This window comes from Lupinus angustifolius, chromosome LG11 (genome assembly GCF_001865875.1).
Source record: "Lupinus angustifolius cultivar Tanjil chromosome LG11, LupAngTanjil_v1.0, whole genome shotgun sequence".
Classification (NCBI taxonomy): Eukaryota; Viridiplantae; Streptophyta; class Magnoliopsida; order Fabales; family Fabaceae; genus Lupinus; species Lupinus angustifolius.
In genome coordinates, this window is record NC_032019.1 from 1,729,047 (window position 1) to 1,752,122 (window position 23,076).

Sequence of the window (23,076 nt, forward strand, 5' to 3'; positions counted from 1 at the left end):
ATTCACAGCCGAGTACTATTTAACGAGCATACTTTACATACTTGAGGTGTAGAGACCAAAAACATCAAAATTGAGTTAAATCCATGCATATAAATTAAAATAAATAAGATGATAACTTCATCAGTATTGAGTAAAAAAACAAAAGAAATAATTCGTATGAGGAAAGTTGATGCATACAAATGATGATGAAGGCGAGAATATGGAGGCAAAGAGATTGGAGGAGGAAGAAGAAGAAGTGGAGGAGGAGAGCTTAGGACCAAATAGTTTATCAAAGTTCATTGATGAGGAAGAAGAAGAACCCCAAACTATTTTGTTGTCCATGTTTGCAGAAGGGGTTTATGCTATTAATAAGGGAGAGGATCCATAAAGCATATAAGTATAAAAATTTCTTACCATAAAATAATTTATCTCTTTCAGCAAATAAAAATATAAGATGTGTTCTGTTTTATTTAATTTTACAAATATTTTTATAAAAAATAGTTAAATATGATACATATCATAGTTTGAGTGACTAGGTAATAGAACCTTATAAGACATTATACTTAAAGATAGAGGTTGGAAATGGGAAGTGGAGTGGAGGCAATGTTAAGTTAGCAAAGGGTGTGCTTTATTATTTATAAGCCCCCAAAGTTTATGGTGCCTGGGTTATACTTCATATAGTTCCATCATTTATCCATCAAACTCGGTATGGTACTGTTTTTTGAAGGGCATAGTATATAATATTTGTTTATTTATAACTTATTTTTGTGTGTGTAGGTGTTTAATTCGATTTCGAATGATCAAGCTTTAATGTCACTCTAAGAACATCTTAATTTATTTAAAAGGATATTCCCTATCAAATGGTGTATAGGAAATATCATTGTTGTTTTTATTTTTTAATTTAACTTTTATTTCCAATTAAATGGATAAAAAATGGTTTTATATGCACAGTATTTAAATATTCTAATTTTATCACTACCTTAAGTTTTCCTATTACATGTTGGTCTAGACATCTCTCTCATATATATTTCTTATACTATAATCACTCTAATAATTTACATTTACATTTTCAGCTTACATTCTAAAATTAATTTTTTCATTATCACTCAATAATAATTGCATACCAAAGTTTATCATATATATAAAATTTATTTATGAATAATATTAATTTATAATAGTAAATTTATTGAAGAACGAAATGTAGGTTGACACATACAATAACACTACTATAATATATAAAGTGGTTATGTGTTGTTATTGTTGGTGAATAACTGAAGATAAAAAATGATATGATAATTATTATCCGTTAATTTTTTATCATTAATGATATGATTATTTCTTTATCCATTAATAATATGATTATTATATTTATATTTTGATCTTGCATTAATACAAACTTTTTTTCTACAATGCATTAAAATTATCATATGCTATCCTGAATTATTATAAACTTTTTATTTTACAACAAATGCAAATTGGTCAAGGTCCATATATATGAAATAATCAATTGATTTTGAGATAAACTTGAAGATGAAAGTAGAGATTAGACTAGAAAGAATATAACTTTCTCTCGTAGGTGTATTGAGAGTACAGTGTAGCATCTAGTCCCTTTTCTTCACGGTGTAGTCCATCTTTGTATATGGGTTCAACACCCTTGTGCCCTTTAATATATTCTTTTGTTCATGGAAGAAGATTACTGCAATGCTTCCTTTGTCTATGGTTGATATATGAGGATGGCGGGGTTTTCTCTATTATTGTATGAGTGGGAGGATATATTATTTGGGTGTGGGGATACAATAGAAGAATATGGTGTGATCCAAATTGTTTTAGGTCACACGGCATACACACACAAAAATAGGACCGAAGTTAATAAAGGAAGATATACTGCACATATATATTTTTTCTCTAGCAATACTAAGTATATACACAAGATATTGCTCTTATTATGATAAGAAAAGAATTTCCTTCTTTTCTCTCAGGTTCCTTTTGGATAAGGAAAGGGCAAGCATGGGAGAATTTTAGGGGAATAGTTATTATCCTTCATGCATTTAGTGCCCTTTGAAAGCTTTCAACGTGGTCATATTTTTCGGTGGAGAACTTTACAGACAATTATTTGTATGTTAGTATTTTGTTATAGGTGAGACTCGAACTTACAACCTCATTCTTTTCATTATTTAAATCTTTCATCCTTACCATCAGACCAACTTATGATTCTCATAAGACAATATATTCAACTTGTAAACGGATAGATTGGAGAGCAACCATGCTAAGTTTTCAAGCTAGTAAAATAAAATTTCCCTTGTAGTCTAAAAGATCCTCTCAAAAATTTCAAGACAAACACAATGTCATAGATCTGGTGCATTATTATACAATCAAATAAGAACACGCTCACAGTATCTAGTAATAAATAAATAGGGAGCAATGGCTTTTAGCATTAAAATAAGGTGACAATATATATGTTATTCTTCTTCTATTCCAATTGCAAAATATTAAGAAATTTGACCCAAGCGGTGCACAGAAAAATAGGATGGGTTTCATATCAGACATGTTTGACTCAATCAAGTCCATTACAGTCAGAAAAACTCTTTCAAAGTTCGTCACAATTGGTATGCATGCTCAATCATTCTCTTTTCATCATTGAAATTCTTTTCGGTTGATATGTGCAATTTGTTGTGTTTAGGGTTGAACTTATCATATATGCTAATAATATGGAGCGGGTTAATGTGTATTACTGGTTGTGAATCTCCCGTTATTGTTGTTCTTTCTGGAAGCATGGAACCTAGTTTCAAACGAGTCAGTATTGTTATTATTATTTCTAATTCATTATTATTATTATTTTTATCAAAAATTAAAGGCACTTGTTTTTATCTTACAGGGTGATGTTTTATTCTTGTACATGAGCAAGGACATTCGTGTCGGAGATATTGTTGTTTTCAATATAGATGTATGATAGATTGCTTTCCCTTTTTTACGTCTCATTTACTCATCCTCATTTTCTTTTGTATCCCTAAATTGAGCTATGTTTGGTTTCGGAATAAAAGTGGAAGGAAAAAGAGTTAAATGAAAGAAAAGTAGTAGAAAATGATATAATAATTTTATTGTTTTGAGTATTTTGCATTTAAAGTCTATGCTCTTAATTTCTTTTTATGTTTAAAATTTCTTATCCAAATCTGGGTTTATAATTTGAATATTGCTCCATGTTTTTAGCAGATTTCACTTAAATTTATAATGCTCTTCTTTGTTAGGTTCATGAACCTCACAATATTGAAGAAACCTACATGCTCACTAAAGGTACGATAGATGCTTGAATATTATCTATGTATTATATTCCAATTGTCAGCAGAATATCCTCTTAATTATGAGGAAAACATTGTATTTATATGTTATTCTCTTCCAATCATTCACTATAGTTTCTGGTTTGTAAGTTGCTACTTTTGTTGTGTCAATTAATGTTTGTGGCTTTAGCAGTTCTTCTTTCCATCTATTGACTGAACATGCTAATTTGTTGATATGGTTTTCTGTATCAGGAGACAATAATAATGTGGAGGACGCCTTTTTGTATAATGATCATCAGCAATGGTTGCAGAGACACCCAATTAAGGGAAAAGCTATTTGGTAGTTTTTTCTTCTTTTAGGGATAAATATCATTTACGAATAAATATCACCGTCCTCAATCTTATCCCCAACCATATCCTAGTTCAATAAAATTGTGATGCATTAATTTTTTTTTGAGTAATGCAAAACATATATGTTGATTTTTATCAGAGGTCAAAATTTTATTGGAATGAGACAGGGATAGGGACATGTTTTTGGTTTTTGGGTAGGTGATCTTATTTTATCATTTATATGGATGAAAATGCCATTATTGCACAGAATGTGAATAAATACATTGCACTCTCCTCTCCAAAGATATGAGTCATATGATAATTAGCGAAATCGATCAACTGCAACAAAAGATCTTCTACACCACAGAACACCAAATGCTCTTTTTTGTTTAATAAAATGTATAAGTATAGTAGAATCAATAGTAATGAGAAGATCAAGAAGTTACGGTAATAATTGATACGTTAAGCTAAGTAATGTATGTTTGCCTCTGATAGTTGTGTGTTTTAATAGATATGTTTTCCCTCCATATATATATAAGCAAGATGTAAATATGCAAAATAAAACCGGATTGAAAATGGATTCTGCATATATATCAACGTATAAAGACCAATTTCAAGCACCAAAATCATTTACAGAAGGCAGAAAATAGAACATCCAAATCTTGTATAAAAAAGTGAGAGCAGTAGTAAAGATGCCTATGTTAAACAACTTCACCTCTAAACTTATGGTTAAGGTTTAAGGTCCCAAAGACTTGAAGCGAGAGAAAGTTCCATATTTTGAAACCGTGGAATGGTTATCTACGGTAAGATCAAAACATTTTAGTTATTTTATAATTATATGTCAGGATTTATTAATTATGTGACTACTTTAATCTCTCTGTAAATATTGTATTATTGATACCTTTTTAATAGCTTTTGCTTATCGAAGAAATACATCTCTAACTATTATAAACTTTTGTTTTCAGAGCATACTTTCGCTTAAGAAGGTGATAATGTGAGACAAAGACTAGTAGAAAAATATCTTTGACTTATTTTTTTATGCCTTCTCATTTTTCTTTTGTCACCACCCCACAAATTCAAGTGAAAAGAAAAACGAGTATGGGTCGGTGGACCTCGGTCATGTAAAACAGAATCATAAATTAGGGTGATTTTACTCACACTACATGTCTAACTTATATACAAGACTAGGTTAAACCGATCAGAGATTAGGTGTCCAAATTTCTTATATCTACCAATTAAAAATCGACACATAAATAAATTAAAAAAATTAAATATAAAATGCTACATTTTTATATTAATTGTTCAAAGTTGATCAAACTGAGATAAAGTTTTGGACAAAGGATCTGTATCTGGTTAAACCGACATTATGCTTGAGAAAAAAATATAATATCATATGGTTTAATGGATAAATTTGTCCTCATATAAGTACCAGGAAGAGTGTCCGTTTACTCCAAGATTAAGTGGGAAAAAACTACACAATATCTTAACCATTTGTTATAGGGAAATTCAATTTTTGAATTAGTGAATATATCTTAACCATTAAATTTCCCTAAAATATGACTAAAATATGAAATAGTTTAGTTTTTTCTCACTTACTATTAGAGTAAATAGAACCATTCCCTAAATATTATATAACAATTTTATCAATCATATAAATATATCATTTAAAATTGGTCAAAACTAATTATCCGATCAACTTTGCTTTAAACTATGTTGATAATACAAATCTATTTTCATTTAAAATCATAAAACTTTTATAAAAATTATTTAATTTTTACCACAAATATTTAAGAGAATCAAATAATATAATTTCACTGTAATCCAATTTAATTATTAAACTACATGTTTAACTAATATACTATCATATTGGTTTTGTTAGTAGTATCAAGAGTATTTTTTGTGTCCTAATCCTAAGAATTATACATTTTTTGTGTGATTATATCTCTCAAGAAATATTTATTTATAAAAATCAAATCATCAATCTTTTAATTTTTTTGAAATTTAACGAGATCTTATAACCCACATCTAGTAAACGGTTGGACCCTCACTTAATACACAGCTGTCTCTCAGCCTATTCTCAACTCAATTTGGAAGTAAGGCATATTCCCATACAATACCACAATATTCCCCCGTCTTGAACCATTCTCCTATATCAGCTTCCACACTAAACTCTCCTTCTAATTTTAAGTAAAACACAAACATCATCTTTTTTTTCAAATCTGATTTGCGCAGAACACAAAAATACCGTGCGACCAACCGTACCATATAAACCCCACTCCGATTTCACTTTCCTCATTAACTAACCCTATTTAACACGACACCGTTTTAACCAGCCGAATTATAAAAACGACGTCGCCAAAAGCAGCACTACAAACAGCTGAAAAGGAACAGAAAGAAAAGCCATACTTGTTTAAAATTGCGCAGAGCAAAATAGGGGAGAAGATAATTTTTATACCCAGTTACAGTTCCTTCTTCATCTGATAGTAAAGTTTCGTTCTTTGGAAGCGAATCATTGTTATTAGAGGTTCAATTTTTGGCGAAGAGAAAGTGGTGAAAGTAAAGGTTGAGATGCAAACTGAGGCTAGGGTTGGTGTGGCGGTGGACGGAGGTGTAAGGAAGTTGGTACAGCCGCAAAAGCAGCAGGCTGGGACTGTTTCTCAGCTTCTTGCCGGAGGTGTTGCCGGCGCTCTTAGCAAAACCTGTACGGCGCCGCTTGCTAGGCTCACTATACTCTTTCAGGTTCCAATTTTTTTATTTTTAATATATTTTTGATGTTTTTATAGATAAATTTCATTTTTTTTTTTCGTTTTGTTATGGGGACTTGATTTAGTTAATCTTCTCATGTTCTCATTATAGGAGTTTTGAGGGAGTGTGAGAGATAGATAGATAACCGTGTTTGTCTATTAATTCATGCTTTTAAGCTCTCTTATAGGATGTGTTTTTTACTTTATCTGGGTACATATATATTGGCCTAATGTACCTTTTATGTTTCATATACCTTTGTGCTTTGATTGTAGCAATGTGTTTTGGAAGGAGATTGTGTACTTTTAGCATGTAAATACTTTGTGTCCCTTAAGCATGTTGTCCTTAGGTCGATCACAGTATTCATTTGTATGAAAAAAAATACCATTTGGAGTGTACGACGTTACCCCCATGAAATTAGTCTCTCATTGGGTGGATAGTTCATAGTTCATTGCGTAGTTCCTGTGAGGAGGGTTTGATATATGACTTTTTTTGTTATTTCCTTTTCTTTATGCTAGAAATTTTCCACATGAAACGTCATACTGCTGAAATCATTTTAGTGGGATTGATATTGTGTTTTTTTGCAGTATTAAACAGTGAGATAATCTGGCCTCTAACTGCTATATTTTATTTTTGTAAAATTATTGTGTGATGTTCATAGATTCAGGGAATGCATTCAAATGTTGCAACTTTGAGAAAAACTAGCATGTGGAATGAGGCTTCACGAATTATCCATGAAGAAGGATTTAGAGCTTTTTGGAAAGGGAATCTGGTTACCATTGCTCACCGTCTGCCTTATTCTTCTGTTAACTTTTATTCATACGAGCACTACAAGAAGGTTAGTGACATTACTACACATACAAATATATTTATTACCATTACACTATCTTACAGGGAAAGCTGCAATGCTGCATTTAAAAGTACGCTTGTTCTCAGATTGATTTATATTTAATAGCATTTTATCTGCGCAGTTACTAAAGATGGTTCCAGGACTGCAAAGTCATAGGGATAAGGCCAGTTCAGACCTTTGCATACATTTTTTTGGTGGTGGCTTAGCAGGAATAACTGCTGCTGCATCTACTTATCCCCTGGATCTTGTAAGAACAAGGCTTGCTGCCCAGGTGAGATTTTTGTTTTGTTTGGTCCTTCTCTCCTTCTGTCTCCATGCGTTAGGGCATTTGGCATCCATCTCCGTTCTAGCATTGATGTGCATTGTCATCTAAGGTTTTGTGCCTGTTTTGGCTTCCACGTCAACTTAATTTTGCCCCTCCTAACTATACTTAGTTGCATAACTAGTCTTTTATGCGGTCCTAGTCTCTTAGATGCTTGGAGCCTTGTATGGCTCTACCTTGAATTTTTCTTAGTTCGGAATCTTGTCCACTAGAGATGTTTGCTTAAATTTGGTGAACTGTTTATGCACAGTGGTGGTTACAGGTTATATATTCTTGCATTCGTATTTTTCATATTAACAATTTCCTTTGGTAATATTTTGCAGAGAAATGTTATCTACTACAGAGGTATCTGGCATGCTTTACAAACAATTGTCAAGGAAGAGGGAGTGTTTGGCCTTTATAAGGGTCTCGGTACTACACTATTGGTATGCAGTTATTATCAATTTAAAATTACTTGAAACTGTATAATTTCTTTATTGTGTAATTAGCTGCATCTATGGTGCTATTGCAGACTGTAGGGCCGAATATAGCAATCAGCTTCTCTGTATATGAAACATTGAGATCATTTTGGAAGTCTCATAGGTAATCAGTTCACAAGTTACTTAGCACTCTATTACCTCTAATTTTGCCTTATATTATGTATTTCATAGCTAACATTATATTGATCTATACACATCAGGTCTGATGATTCAACAGTTGTTGTCAGTCTAGCCTGCGGCAGTCTTTCAGGCATTGCATCATCAACAAGTGAGTGATCTAAAGACAAATGGATATCTTGCATTTTTATGTTCCTTGTCTCAAATATTGTCGATAACTTTTGATGTGCTTTTGTCAGATAATATTCTTGATATGTTGCACTTTTGATGTTCCTTGTCATACAAATGTTTGATCATTCACAGTTTCACACTTACAAAAATTGTGGTTATGAATATTCTTTTGGTATTATACCCTTTTCTTGCATCTGTGGCACCAGAGCACTCAATTTAGCGCTGTTCTATCAAGTGTTTACTATACGTGCAATTTACAGTTTGGAACCCTTGAGTCAAACTATTGAATTTTTTCAACCCAACAATATTAATGAAATTAATGTATGTAGTGCTTCACTATGCTTTTTGATGCAGAGAAAGAGGTTTTGGTGCAGGAACTGCACCAACTATCTTACCAGACTGACCTCTAGAATCAGAGACCAGGTTGGAGTTGTTATTTGATCTGACATTGAAAACATAGTAAGGAGGACAAAAGAAAAAGTCCTTCACCTCTTGTTTCTGTAAATACTATTTTCTAAAGATCTTGCTCAAGTAACCATCTTCCCAGCTTTGTACTATTACATGTCTCTCCAAGCTAGGCAGTGGATTACCTCTCGGGGTGACATTACTTTGATGAACCTATGTCATTCCCTCAGTTACCAATGTGAGAGGTGTCCTCTTTGAGGTATGCTTCTCACTTAGGTGACTTCACCTGTTGTTTCGATGGGTATCCAAATCCTTTGGCCCTTGTTGATCTGTTTACGAGGGATCTATTCTTTATTACTTTCATCATAATCCTAAATGATGGAAAATGTAGTAGCAAATTATAGTATACTCATGATATAAGTAGAGAATAGTTCTAATTCCTCCTAGTCAATCCTCATACAAATTTTCTACTCACTAAATAAAGAAAGTATTGAATACCTTTTTATTTTAACTACGATGGATGCGTTACTTTTTCATTAAAATACATTCTTTATTTAGTATTAGGGATTTTTTTAGGAGGATCTAACAAAGCATTTAAAATGGATAGCTGAAATCGTCAATTTATCACCAAGGAAAGAGACAGATCTTTTCATGGGAGAAAAAACAAATCTTATTGATTAGGGGGTTTGATCTTTCTTGTACCAAAGCTGTATTATATAGACACTAACTACCTGCATCCAAATTATTCATGCATGCAAAACACTAGTAGCCCATTTACCAATTGCAATTTCAAATAAGGTTTTAATACTTCGCCTTTTACCAATGATAATTTTACAAGCAATACTATTTCATGTTTTGGATTTCTTAAATTCTTCCATACTCAACCATGAAAGTTTTCTGGCAACTGACCACGGGACGCAAGTTCATTAGATCCCCCATAGTTCCCTATGATATGTTTGCTCGGGCTATTCTATAGACTCGCTTATATATGTTGCAGGCTTCCTATAATGTTGCAGGCTTCCTATAATGTTGCAGGCTTGCTTATAGAATGTTGCAGGCTTGCTTATAGAATGTTGCAGGCTTGCTTTTAGAATGTTGCAGGCTTGCTTATAGAATGTTGCAGGCTTGCTTATAGAATGTTGCAGGCTTACTTATAGGATTTTGCAGGCTTGCAACTTTGTCGGAGACAAGAATCAATACCATAAGAAAATCTTTTTGTTTTTTTGCATAGCTTATTTGTTTCAAATATTGTTTATTTTCATTTCATTGGTTTTGACTTTAGTTGATTTATCACTATCAGATTTGGTGATAGGTAAGAAAGATTCTTGACCTGATGTGTAATAAAATCCCATGTAAAAGTAAATCTCAACTGTTCAATTGATCTGTTATCCTATATGCAGCAACATTTCCCTTGGATCTTGTGAGGCGGCGAAAGCAATTGGAAGGGGCTTGTGGGCGAGCCCGTGTGTATAACATGGGTCTCTTCGGTGTTTTTAGGCAAATAATTCGGACAGAAGGTGTTCGTGGTCTATACAGAGGAATTTTGCCTGAATACTACAAAGTGGTGCCAGGTGTAGGTATTTGTTTTATGACTTATGAGACACTGAAGATGCTTTTAGCAGATATTGGTTCTGCATAATTACGCCCAACAGCTTTGGAGTATGGTCTAGAACTACAAGTAATTTGGATTAAGTATTTACCCATGCAAATGGGTTAGAGTTAACATTTACCAACTGGGTTCAATTTTGCAATGCTGCTGATGGGATTGCATTTTTCTCTTGTACAGAGACTTATACATACAACATCTAATATTAGGCTGTAATGGGTCTTGTACTCTAGTGATCTGGTCTATCTTTTGCTATCACTATGTGAGAAGGAAAATAAGGAAGTGTTAATCTGCAATTGAGCCTCAAGGAGAAAGCTTTTCGGAGGGAATCGTACAATATATCTTATGTCTGATCATCATCAGCAAGTGGAGGCTTTGTGGTTGTAGTGTTGTCCAGCACTGCTGTGTTTCTTAAGAGAAGTTATCTGTGATTTGTATTAATGACAGTTACATGAGTACTTTAGATCCCACATTTTTGTCATTTTAGATGTTGATTGATTTTCCATTGTCCAATATTTAGCACTTGGCATTTTATAAATTCATTGTCAATGACTCTTGACTTGTTATGCAGTCTTACCACGAGTTTTTATTGAAAAGGGAATTTCCATTCTTTAGAGAATATTTTCTGCAAACATTGCCTGTGTTGATATGAGAACTCAACTTTACCTAACAATTGTTGGAAACTTGAAAACTTTCCCTTATAATTAGTTCATCTATAAAATGTTTATTCAACCAATATTAGTATTCCAACCTTATTATTACTTAGAGTTGTATAGAGTTTCTTGCAATTGTTGTATATAAGCATTTTCAATGGCAGTTACACAGATAGATATAGCTTTTTCAATTGTTATACAAGAGTTGTTTGATTGAAGAAAAACGTATATTGAAACGTATCCAACTATTTTATAGTCAAACAACAGTTGCATAATAACTTGATTATTTATCTGTCTTCAAGTTTTGATTAATGATTTAACAGTAAGAACCCCAAATTAAATACATTATTTTACCTAGTGGAGAATTTTTGAATTGGTTAAAGAAAATATAATAAGATAACTTGGTAGGACTTGTATAATACAACTCGAAAGTTGTATGGTTGAAGATGCTTCATTTATAATCCTCAACATTATTAATGATGTGAGTTGCTAAATGCATAAGCATCATGAAATAACCACTTGTGTGAGGAATAAATGTATTTTCTTGGTCAAATTGGTGTTGCACATCCTTATATGTTCCTAATAGCAGGAGAGAAGATAAATCATCCATGCATAAGAACTTGTGTGTTCTTATTACATAGGGAAAAAACCAGTGAAACGAATATGGTCGAGAGTACGACGTAAGCCGTATTTTTTAACAGCTTCATTAGCAGCTCTAAAGCCATCACCATATGCTGGGGAAGAATCATTAACAATCTGATTCATGAAAAATTCACCAAGTTTATTTTCCACTTGAGATTTTGCACCTTTCTTTGAAGAGGAGGAGGAAGAAGAAGCTGTGTATGATGATCCCATGTTTTGAAAGTTTGGTATTACTTCTGACTCAAGCCACATGTATGAAAGAACTTGACAAATGCCTTCTTCTACTTCCGGATTAAGGTTGCGGTATCCTGCTTGATTAGATGAATATTGAGGAGTTGAATACCATGTTAAGGATCAAAGTACATGCTTAATTCAAGAAAATTGAGATGAAAGTAATGCATGTAGAGGATTTGAATATCATAACAAGGATTGAAGTGAACAACCTTTAAGGCGTAACCAAGCATGCATCAACTCATGGGCAAGGATAGCACCTGTGAGTAACCTGCATCACATAAGAATATCAGAACTCTTCACACAAAAATTTTGAAGCCATTGGTTCTGCGTCTTGGGAAAAATATCTCAAAGCAAAATTTCTACTGTCTATAAGTTACCTTGGAAGACCATATAGAACAAGAATTGCTGTAACTTCACTTCTTCTGATCAGCTTGTGAGGTTGAGTTCTCATCCCTATTAGTCGACGGCCTCCAATTCTCGGTCTTCTCTGTATCTGAAACAGCGTAAAAATCAGAAAATAGTAGAATTATCTGAAAAACAATTTGTGACTTGTTCATAATTGTAATCACATAAGATAAAATAAAATTTTGATATGATACACTGGTTACAGTCTGCTCTTCTGAAAGGCATGAGCCTCTTGTTTCTGGCAAGTGATGGAAACCCTGGAAGAAACCATAAGGAGTAACATGAATTGGACTAGTTAATTGACATGATAGTTAAAAAACAACAATGGATTTTTCATTACATTTTTCTCCCCAACAATAGCTTCATTAAGTGCTTCTCTTTCAACCAGAAGCATGGGAACTTGTTGATCTATTCTCATTTGCATTCCTTCATAATAATCTCTGATAGAATGATAAAGAGGTTGACAATCACCAGTATCCATTATAGCAGATTCCATGCACTCTAAGCACAAACTACGTCCATCTTCGAGCCTATAGTATTTTACATTCCGAGGCTTCAAGGACAAGATAGCAGTAAATGAAAAGATGATTCAGAAAAAAGTTTCATTTACCAGTTCTGAAACAAAGGAATTGTTAAACAATGCAGAATAGCAGTTAAATTAGTACCTCCAATCTTTCACAACTACAGCAGCGAGCTGTATTATCGTATTCATGAGATGGACAATACTTTTGGGACCAAAAAGGGTGGCATCTATACTCAATCAAGCCAGCAGAATTGACAGGAATCTGAAAATTAAACAAAATTATTTAAGTTTTGATATAGCTTTTCATGATTTAGGCTGATTTTCTGATAAATGGAGTAAAAATGTAAATTGTCCACTGGAAGCTCTCATAACTTGTTCGAAATGTCTAATAATATTTGGTTCCTCCATGACAAACTAACTAATCTGTAGTCCTTACAATAGAAGAAGAATAAAGCAGAACAATTTGAATAAGCAAAATCAAACTAATCTTACAAATTGGAAGCAAACTTCACATTTTGGGTGGGTCAACTCTTTAAAACAGATCTTATGATATGGATGCTTCCCTGACAAAGAAAACTTGAATCAAAGGAGAAAAAAGCCAGTAAGATGGATGAAAGAGAAGTGTAAAAAATCAATAACTTTGCTGCATTTTGAAGTATTAGTTGTATATGAAGGAGGAAGAAACTACCTCACGGTCAGTGATAGGGTAAGAACAAGAGTGGCAGCGAAAACAGTCTGGATGAAAATAAGAATCCATGCAGCTCAAACAATTTCCATGCACTATCTCCCGGTCGCAGCCGCCACATATTCTTTTGTTCAATTGCAAAATACACTATCAGTTGTGATATGATTTAAGCTTGATCTTTGTAGCAAATCTAAGCCTTCACCAAAGATCCTAACATTTTGGGAGAATTGTTCATGACATTGTTTCAGAGTCTCTAACCAAATAGTCTAGAGTTCAATCGTTGCCGCTTTCATTCTTCTAAAAAAGAAATATAGTTTCAAAAACCAATAATTTTCATTTACCAATTGGTTTAAGCTTTCAACAGAGCTGGTTCGTGACGATTTTACTATTGGTTAGATATATTGATAGGTGGAGATAAATATATAAAGGAAAGAATGATGCAGTAGGACTAAAAATAGTGTAGAAATAGATGTACAAAGCCTTTTATCTTCATTATATTGATAAAAATTGAAAGTATTTGGTAAATAACAATAAAACAATAATTAATTAGGTAATGTAGAATAGATATATACATTCATACATGCATAATGCCAGAGAAACCTTGGCTCATGAGCATGAAAAGAAACAAAGTGAGTTTCACTGGAACTAACCATTATAGCAAATCTCTACAACCTTCCTACTACCATATTGGAAACACTTGATGTTTGGCATCAACATATAAGATACAAGAGTTAGGAGAGCCAAGATTTTACCTATAATCCCTTGGATAATATGGTGCAGGAGCATGTGGAGGGTATGCAGAAGAGCCCAAACTATCAGGAAGACCCTTTGAGTAATCTTCATCGTTGTATGTCCCCCATCCATATCCTTGATGGGCTAAGGGAAACAAAAGTTTGATCTTTTATAAGATATATCATTTTAGCTAAAGAACAAACACTTTTTGTTGAAAATTTAGTGTCTACCATTTGGTCTCTTTAAATCTTCGGCTGAAGAAAGTTCCATTGCATGGCCGAGATCTTTCTGTTTCTGAGATCTAGCAGGATCATCCTGATTACATCAGGACCATTAATATTGAAGGTATCTTATCCTCGACCGAACTTGTAATGGTAAATAAATTTTAAGTAGTTATTGGATATCCATTTATAAATTTGTAGATCACATATGCTTCAGAAACTTGATCAAAAGTGCTGTCATCACTTAATACCAAATGATACAGCACAATTCAAACTGGTTTAACACTCTAAATTACTGGTACACAGCCAAGATACAAGGTAGGTTCTATGATACCGGATCAAATGTCATTCCTTAGATATATAACTACAATTGTACTGAAGCATAATTACACTAAAATTTGCATGTCCAAGATTTATATTATTGATTCCCAATCTGCAAATACTTCAATTCAATTTTTTAACTGAAATCAATGAAAATGTTCTATTGTTAAATGAGCAACCTCGTTTCAATAAGAACTCAGATTGACAGAACTACAAATTATGCATTGGTTGAAAGAGCAGAAGCAATTCAAATCCTCTAAGGAGCTTTGAAGCATCAAGAGAGTGCAGCATGTGAAGTTAAGTAACCATTTCTTACCAAACCTTGGGGAGATAAGAGTATTGTGTTTAAAATTTCAAAAACTGCTTTGAGATTGTGTCTCACTTATCCTTAATGAGATCAATACAAAAAGGCTCTTTAATAAACCAAATATGACAAAATGAGTATAATTTCTTGTGCTTATGATTTAGTTAAGGTTGATGACATATGAAAATCCTTTGTACCCTTTTCCCTCTTCATGTTCCCCACTTGACTCCTAACAACATGCATTACACCCAAAAGAAGATACTGCATTGACTAACTATTAGCATTCTATTTTTATAACTTTGATAGAGCAATAATGGTATCTATAACAAGGTCAATAATAACAATAGATACCAATGAAGAAAACAGAAAGTCAGAACTACTTGCTCACCGATGCTATAGATGGAGCGCGCCAACTCATGTTTTCCTCTGCAGGCTCGTGTAGATGATGATTATGACCACCCTTCCCTCTATTGGAGCCACCTTTGAAAAGCTTACTAAGCCATTTCATTACACCAAACTTTCTCTCTGAGTATGAAGAAGAAAAATCCCCTGCTTGCCGCAAAAATTCTCATCAAGTTAAATCAAAACCAACCACTAAATCATAATATAAACCAAAAATAACTCGCTTTAGATAATTTTTTGGAATCTATATGCTAAAACTAAATTAAGAAACTCTGAGAATACCCTTTTGGTAAAATCAAAAGAAAAAAGACTTGAAATTCAATGGATAGCTTCATTATGGTTAGATAAGCTTTTTGGAATAATATTCAAAGTAAATTAAGAAACTTTGAGAATACCCTTTTGGTAAAATCAATAGAAAATACTTAAAATTCAAACATTAGCTTCATGAGCCCATTCTTAATTTTGAAAAATCCAATTTTTATTCCATGGGTTGAAGATAAAAGCTCTAATTTTGATGGTGAATAATTAATTATGCTTACCACCATGTATATATGGATGTGAAAGGTGGTTGACCTCAGAAAGAGGAGCCATAAGGATGAAAAGGTTAACAAGCTATGTGTATATTTGGGAGTTGTGTGAGAGTGAGAGAAGAAAAGGGAAGGAGAAAGAATGAAAGTGACAGAGAGAGAAAGGGAAGGAGAGAGATGAAGAAGAAGGGCCATTGAGGAAGGGGGTTAAGAGGGGGTTGAAAAAGGAATCTATGAGATTCTTGGCTTGGAGAAAGCAATGAAGAGAGAAAGATGGGAATCTTCTGATGAGGATAGAATATTATGCCAGTGGTGGATTGGATTGTTGAGAATCAAACATGGTTTAGACTTTAGAGAGAGAAAGAGAAAAAGAAAACTAGTGTTGTGCTGTGTTTGCACGCATGCATGGAATTGAAACTGAAGTTGGTGTATGCAAAATTTGCCTTACTGGTTTGAATTTGTCGTGTAAAAGGACACAGTTTCTAACTACTTTGCCATAAATGTTTTATAACATCGTAAAATGTTGGAGATTCACCATCAAGCATATCTGGTATATAGTTGGTTCGTTAAGCATACTCTTAGGTCAGATTTCTGTTGTTTGTGAACAAAATTTTATTGAAAGAAATAAGATCAAGTTTAATGAACTTTTTTTGTTTAAAGGATTAGTCCTTCACTACAGAAAATCTTCATGCATGGGAAATTAAAAGTTCCAATTCAGAATGTCATGGTTTCATTTGTTCAGCACCTGAATGTACAACTGAATTCACCTTTTTGCTTATTTTTTTATTGACAAATGTTAGTATGTTAGTATTTTTTATGGAAGGAGACTTAAACCCTCAATCTCCTTTACTTCACCTCTTCTCCACCACCATCTTCAATTGACTAGTCTTAGGTTTTTCTTCTTTTTTTGATTATAAAAGTCCATGGTACTGTTTTACTAACAAGGCATTATGACACACGAAGGAATAATTCGAAGGGGAAAAATCAGTGGCGTTCATAATATACTTTACAAAATGTAGTGACTAGTGATACTAACTAGGAATAATTCTTTATGATTTGTTGTGAAATGATATTTATCTTTTTTTGGTGAAATGATATTGTTGAAGAAAATATCTGATAGCAGTAAACGGCAAAGGCCAACGTGGATTAATAAATATTTATCTGTGCTTCTTTATAAGTTTGATGAATGTTTGATCATTAAAACGAAAGAGAAGTATCAGAAGATAAAAAGAGGTGGCAAATTATAGTACAATAATTTCATAGATATAAACTTTCTCTAGAAGAAGGTATAGAATATTAAATCTATATATATATATATTCTTATTATCTGCTAATAGATTTGTCTTGACAATTCACTCAAACCGCAAATTCACTATCCTTTTCAAATTCCATTCATACGCTGCGAGTATAAATCGTTACCCTTTTATTCCTGCTACCAAAGCCAATGCCTTTTGTCTTCTATTTGACATGGCATTCAATAAACCAATTAAAAAATGAAAGGTATCCTTCATTCAATAGAGGGAATCATCTTATCAGTAGTAGCCAAGAACTAGGAACATAACCCAGCCTTCTTTAACAAATTCAACAATGGGGAAATTAAGTAAAGAATATAACATGAAGATGTAGAATGAGGTTATTGTATATTATCCTCCTAATAAATGTCACTCTCAGGAATATGAATATATATAGATTAACTAAAGAAGCATAAACATAACTAAGAGAAAAGATGCATGCACTAAAAGTACATAAATATTGCATTTCATAAGTAACATTGTAATAAGGAAAATGGCCATATAAATAGACCAACAAAAAAGAAAATCATTTTATTCCAAAATTTGGACAGCCGAAGAAATTAATGGATACATTAGTGATGGTATGATATTCTTCAAGTTGTAAATGACTTTAAAGATTTAAACTTTAAGTACATATTTCCAGGCAAGCAATGTTAGAGAAGAGAGGGAAAAAATCATAAGACTCACGTGAAAAAGAATCTTTGCATGCTATCAATAAGCATTTGCCTAAAAAGCAAAACAAACAGCTACTAGCTTCTTCAGTTATAGCAAGTGCAACCATATATGAATAAAAGGAAGGGAAAAGAAAAAAGAAGGCCAACTCACTTCTCAGTCTCCCACATTAAAAATGTTATCATCATGTAGGTAAATTTGTATAGGGGGCACTGAAAGCTAGGAACTTCAAAAGCCAGGAGTAAAAGAAAAAGCATTTTTCATCAAAAAGTAATAATATTTTACAATGAAATCACGTTCCTTTTCTGGTTGTATGAGAACCTGGCTTTCTGGTTTTCATATGCGCTCCTAGATTCATTAACCAAATAACTGGACATGGTAACCTAGAGTCCAGTGACATTTCTCTTAGCCAGCCATGTAACCATAAAGTTGGGACCATTTATATTAAGAGTTTAAAATCTGTGTACCGACAATTATACTGTCGACACATCACTCACCATTGATTTGTATTATTTTTGTTGAGAGTCATGATAATTAATAAATCAATGGTGAATGATTTGTTGACAGTATAAAAACTGTTAATGTATATGTATTAAATCCATTAAAAGTTTCGTTAGAGATATAATGAAAATCTCATAGGTGACTTTATCAAATTTTTGGAAAGGATTGGCTCAAAACATGGGACTCATTCATTTTTTAAGTGAAGTTGAATTTTAGTATATAGTAAAAAAAATCTGTCATTTTTCATGGTTTTAAGTTCATAGGAGTCTTGCTGTAGGGTTGGGTTGATTTACTGAGTGATGAGGGATAGAACTAATTAAATTTAGCGTATTGGACAAAAAATTGTCCTTTATTTAGTGTGGCAGAAAAGAACATGACTTTTCTACTATCTCAATGGGGGTGTTTTATCTGACACTGAAGTCTGTCCTTAGAGATATAATAAAAACCCTTCTATCTTACAACTTAATATTTTGTCAAAGGTGATTAGTGACACCTAATTCTGTTTATTAAATTAAAATGATTCTTAGGAATAGTCCTTTTTCCGAAGGGTTTTTTCATATATATAATATGTGAACAAAAGTGACTGATTCTTTGCTCATTTACTTTTACATAGGAGGTGTCTGTAGTAAGATGGAGAGAAAGATGATCTAGTAAAAAATCAAATATCTAATATTAACATGGCATCAAATCTGACCATCTGACCGAGTTGAGTTTTAGAAGGAAAAAAGTAAGAGCTTCAAAATTACTTTACAAGTATGTTTCATAGTCTCAAACTTTCATTTTCCATCCTCTCTAAAACCCGAACAGAATTTGTTGTCTTAATTTGTGTCTCAAAGATGTCTTGGACCATTGAGCTATAAGCATGTTATCAATTTGCTCTAATATCTTTAATCTGAAGCACCCTGTTTGGTTGTTTCATCAGGATAAAGTGAATTTATGTCTTTGATCTGAAAAGTATATATGTATCTGTAATCTTCAAAATGTGTATTTTGGCTTATAAATTAGGTTTATGACTTAAAGTACTGAAGCATATCTTCTGAAACATCTTAATTTAGCAGCCTTGTGCTTTCCTCCTGTAGCTTAACCACAAATGCTCAAATAAATATTTAAATAAAAGCAAAGGAAAAAAAGAAAGCTATTTCATCCTCAAATCTCATCTTTAGATTTTCTATGCTAGAAAGACATAAAATCTGAGTCAGACCACGTGTTATAGAGCACCTTGAAGATATACCAACTTCCCCGATTTTCTTGCACATAAAATAGTATCGGCATCTTGAAACTTAAACAAAAGTTAGTTGATATATATTGATATATGTCACGAAAAGGTTAATCAAACTATATTCTTCCCATCTACGGATTGTTGGTTCAAGTGGTACATGTTGTGAATGGAAAAATACTTGTTGAGAGTTAACCTCAATACATACTTGTGGATATTCCCGACTCGGACACATGTAATATTTTTACTAACGTGAGGAGATAACTTATGTTCTTGTACCAAAATATACTTTATTCTCTATCGTTAAATTTAATAGTATTTGTTCTCACAGAACGTGATTTAAGTTTCTCAGCAAAGAACTTGGCATCTTTTGTGAGGATCATACAAAATTTGTTGACATACAACATGATGGACTTGTATCAAAGCACTTATTATTAATTAATTTTCAAATTATCTACAGCCAAATTATACTTCTTTCCTTGGAATTGTCTAATATTGCTACAGATGTAATCGCGATAACATTGCCTTTATTATAATTTTGCGAAAGTATGTTAGATGTAGAAAATTGCAATTACTATATGGTTGCGGATAATATAAAAGCCATAATATTAGAGCCTCAATTATAGTTGGGGAACTTAATTTCAAACTTTGATAATGAAAATACTACTTCACGCAACAAATGTTTTTTTTTAAAATTAGTCTATTACTATTGCTACTATATATCATAATTTATAAGAAAATTTACGTACTAGCAATATTCTTGCAATATTTGTTATCCAAAACTATATCCCATATTAATAAAATCATGTTAAGACAATTAAAAATTAAATATTTTATTATTTTTATTTTATTGTCATATTGGTACCTGAGTAGTGAATACTTCCTTTAAAAAGTTGGAGGAAGCAAGAAAATGCACGTGCATGCATGTAACCGAAGTTTATATTTCCCTAAGAAAACTTTGATTGGTGTTATTATATTCCAATCAGTAGTTTGTATTAACTTTTACAAAACAGTGAACTTGTTGCAGGCATAAGAAAAGCAAATATGTATAATCTATCATTATTTTAGCATTATTCATCCCATCTTTGTTTTTCGACTTACATAATATAATGGGGTACCTGCTTGAATTACTGTGAGACATGCATAGAGATAGCTTATTCTGGATCAATTGCAACTTACAATATTAATTTACTGTGCTTGGCATCCCAAACAGGAAAGGTAAAGATCTATCTATTTATTTTTGGGTTTAGTTAAAGATGAAGTACATAATTGATGTTACAATTTGAATCACCTCAGAAGGTAAATGATCTAAGAGAAACAGTATACAGAAAAGGGTTGTTATACTCATGCTTAATTTACATGACAGAGGGACTAAGGTTATATAACCAAAAAGGATTGAGAATCAAAAACGGGAAAAAAAAACAAAAATGGACTAATTTCTCACATGAGCAAAAGTTGAGGCACAAAAAGAATGTATCTATTTTTTTTATAGGCAATTTGTTAGCATGTATTTGTTGTCGTTGAAGATGAAGATGTTGCACTGCTTACTACTTGTCTCATAGTGAAACTTGATAGACACATTTAGACACGGATATAATCACTCATCACATGAATAGCTATACACATAAAAAAAATCATTGAGTGCAAAATGCTAAAATCTTGAATTTTGAGCTTGAATCATAAACTAGGGCATACCCTACTGTTCAATTAAAGCTCATTAGTCAAAAATAACCTTTTCAATTATTATTGAGTTGATAAACATATAAAATATTCACGTTGGACAATCTAGGATAATCAACTAGAAACAAATCACTTTTTTCCACTTAGCTTCTTGGCATATGCCATAAAATTCTAGGAGTCAGCTAAGACCAGAGTTTATTTTCCTGTTTTCTTTTAAGTCAATGATATATACTCTTCTTAACAGAATTCTGCTTTGCATTGGATCTAGAACAAAAAAAGAGAGAGATAATTAATTCACCAAAGTTACAACTTACAACACCAAAAGGGTAAGAAAATGGAAAGAAAGACAGAAAGCAGTGCATATGGACCAGAGTGGTGCTGTTTGAAGAGTCGATAAGGTATGAAATTGTTATAGCAAATCCATTTTAGAAGAATCCCCATTTTACAACTTGAGGCTATATATACCTAGCTCTTCCTAGAGTTGTTCTAAACTCTAAAGCCATGGACCTATCTACTTGAATATAATAATCTAACATGTCTAAACAAAAAAAATTCTATTTATGTGCTAAGACTTTATCCATTATGCACTTTGAAACCATCATTAGGCACACGTAGAGCACATATAGATGTAAGGCATGTCTAAACTAGGAGATGACATAAGTTGTGGTGTGATACTCCTCAACTTTGAACTTTTGGTTGAGTGGTTTTTTTGTACTACTAAAAATATTTCTTTACCTTTTGACTAATAAATTAATCCTTTTGGGTTATAGTTGTCTCTCCCAAAAAATGTTGTTCCCAAGAATCGAATATTTGATCATTCTAAGATCTAGCAGAGCCTTAAATTACTAGACCAACATTATATTGGTTTTTCGGTTGTGGAAGACTGTCATTTAATAATTAGATTACGAATTTTATATTTATTTATTATCACGTATTTTTACTCACTCAAAATTGAGGGTAGATTTTTTAATAAATCATAAAGAATAAGATGATAACTTAATCAATATTGATACTCTTAAATGATATGCCAAAATAAAATAAAATCGTATTAAACTTTTCGGTTTTTAGATATCATGGTAAAAGACTAATCTCAATGTATTTGAGTAGAGGACACTTCTAAGTTCTAACTAATAGTATTAATATAATTGTTTTCAAATAGTAAATGCAATGCTTAAAATTCAAGAAGGTATACCTTAAAGGAGGAGATAGTTTGAAACACTAGGCATGTAGGGTAGGAATAAATGCCCTTTGACTCTATTATCGGGCACATTATTCAACTAAGAGCCTTCCGAAACTTAACTTCAACACTCTACAAGTTTGATGTCCATATATGCTCCATTGTAGAAAATATTTGCTTTTTGATCTAAGCTATACCCAAAAGGTAGGTTATATTAATATTAGTGTAATATGATATATATATATATATATATGATAATATGAAAAATTATACACAATAAGTGCATATCCACCATTTATTTATATTATTTTTAAGTGTCAATGATAATTAAAAATAAATATGAATGATACAATAATAGTATAAAAAACTCTTACATTTTTTCTCTTCCTATTATTAGAATGTGTAATATGATTAAATATTAAATGATATGTATAAAACTTTTATATATTAGTATATGTTTTTATTGTCCTATTAGAAATCAATGCACGGTTTCTTTTCTCATATATGATTTTTTTATAATAAACACATTTAATTTTTTTTATGTAATCATTTTATTAAAGGGTGAAATGGCCAGTAAAGCAAAACAATATTTTTCTATATACATAAATTTTAA

The 23,076-nt window shown here is 32.1% G+C and overlaps 2 protein-coding genes and 1 pseudogene across 5 annotated transcripts; 2 read left to right on the forward strand and 1 right to left on the reverse strand.

The window, feature by feature from the left end:
* LOC109359626 lies at positions 2,507-2,929 on the forward strand (annotated as a pseudogene).
* LOC109360627 (mitochondrial substrate carrier family protein B-like) lies at positions 5,779-10,892 on the forward strand. 4 transcript variants are annotated; one of them, XM_019605656.1, is made up of 8 exons: positions 5,779-6,323; positions 6,988-7,164; positions 7,298-7,447; positions 7,822-7,923; positions 8,010-8,080; positions 8,178-8,245; positions 8,620-8,688; positions 10,071-10,181. In XM_019605656.1, the coding sequence occupies exons 1-7, from the start codon at positions 6,153-6,155 to the stop codon at positions 8,673-8,675; spliced, it is 795 nt and encodes a 264-aa protein (XP_019461201.1). In that variant the 5' UTR covers positions 5,779-6,152; the 3' UTR covers positions 8,676-8,688; positions 10,071-10,181. The 4 variants fall into 4 exon arrangements, 3 of the variants coding, with proteins under 3 accessions (XP_019461201.1, XP_019461200.1, XP_019461199.1); XR_002109195.1 differs by having other exon boundaries at positions 5,780-6,323; positions 8,620-8,929; positions 10,071-10,178; XM_019605655.1 differs by having other exon boundaries at positions 5,780-6,323; positions 8,620-10,890.
* Positions 11,459-16,306, reverse strand: LOC109360626 (protein DA1-related 2-like). The gene is made up of 12 exons (XM_019605653.1): positions 15,938-16,306; positions 15,385-15,545; positions 14,381-14,465; positions 14,171-14,294; positions 13,422-13,542; positions 13,226-13,309; positions 12,876-12,995; positions 12,551-12,763; positions 12,405-12,467; positions 12,183-12,298; positions 12,015-12,073; positions 11,459-11,879 (listed from the first exon to the last, which is right to left on the reverse strand). The coding sequence occupies exons 1-12, from the start codon at positions 15,987-15,989 to the stop codon at positions 11,563-11,565; spliced, it is 1,515 nt and encodes a 504-aa protein (XP_019461198.1). The 5' UTR covers positions 15,990-16,306; the 3' UTR covers positions 11,459-11,562.

Coding starts and splice junctions, on each gene's coding strand:
- LOC109360627 (XM_019605654.1), top strand. CDS start 6,153: ATGCAAACTGAGGCTAGGGTTGGTGTGGCGGTGGACGGAGGTGTAAGG. Junction 7,924..8,009: donor GTCTCGGTACTACACTATTG/GTATGCAGTTAT, acceptor GTGCTATTGCAG/ACTGTAGGGCCGAATATAGC. Junction 8,081..8,177: donor TCATTTTGGAAGTCTCATAG/GTAATCAGTTCA, acceptor TATACACATCAG/GTCTGATGATTCAACAGTTG.
- LOC109360626 (XM_019605653.1), bottom strand. CDS start 15,989: ATGGCTCCTCTTTCTGAGGTCAACCACCTTTCACATCCATATATACAT. Junction 12,996..13,225: donor GTGAAGTTTGCTTCCAATTT/GTAAGATTAGTT, acceptor TTTAATTTTCAG/ATTCCTGTCAATTCTGCTGG. Junction 11,880..12,014: donor TGCTTGGTTACGCCTTAAAG/GTTGTTCACTTC, acceptor CTAATCAAGCAG/GATACCGCAACCTTAATCCG.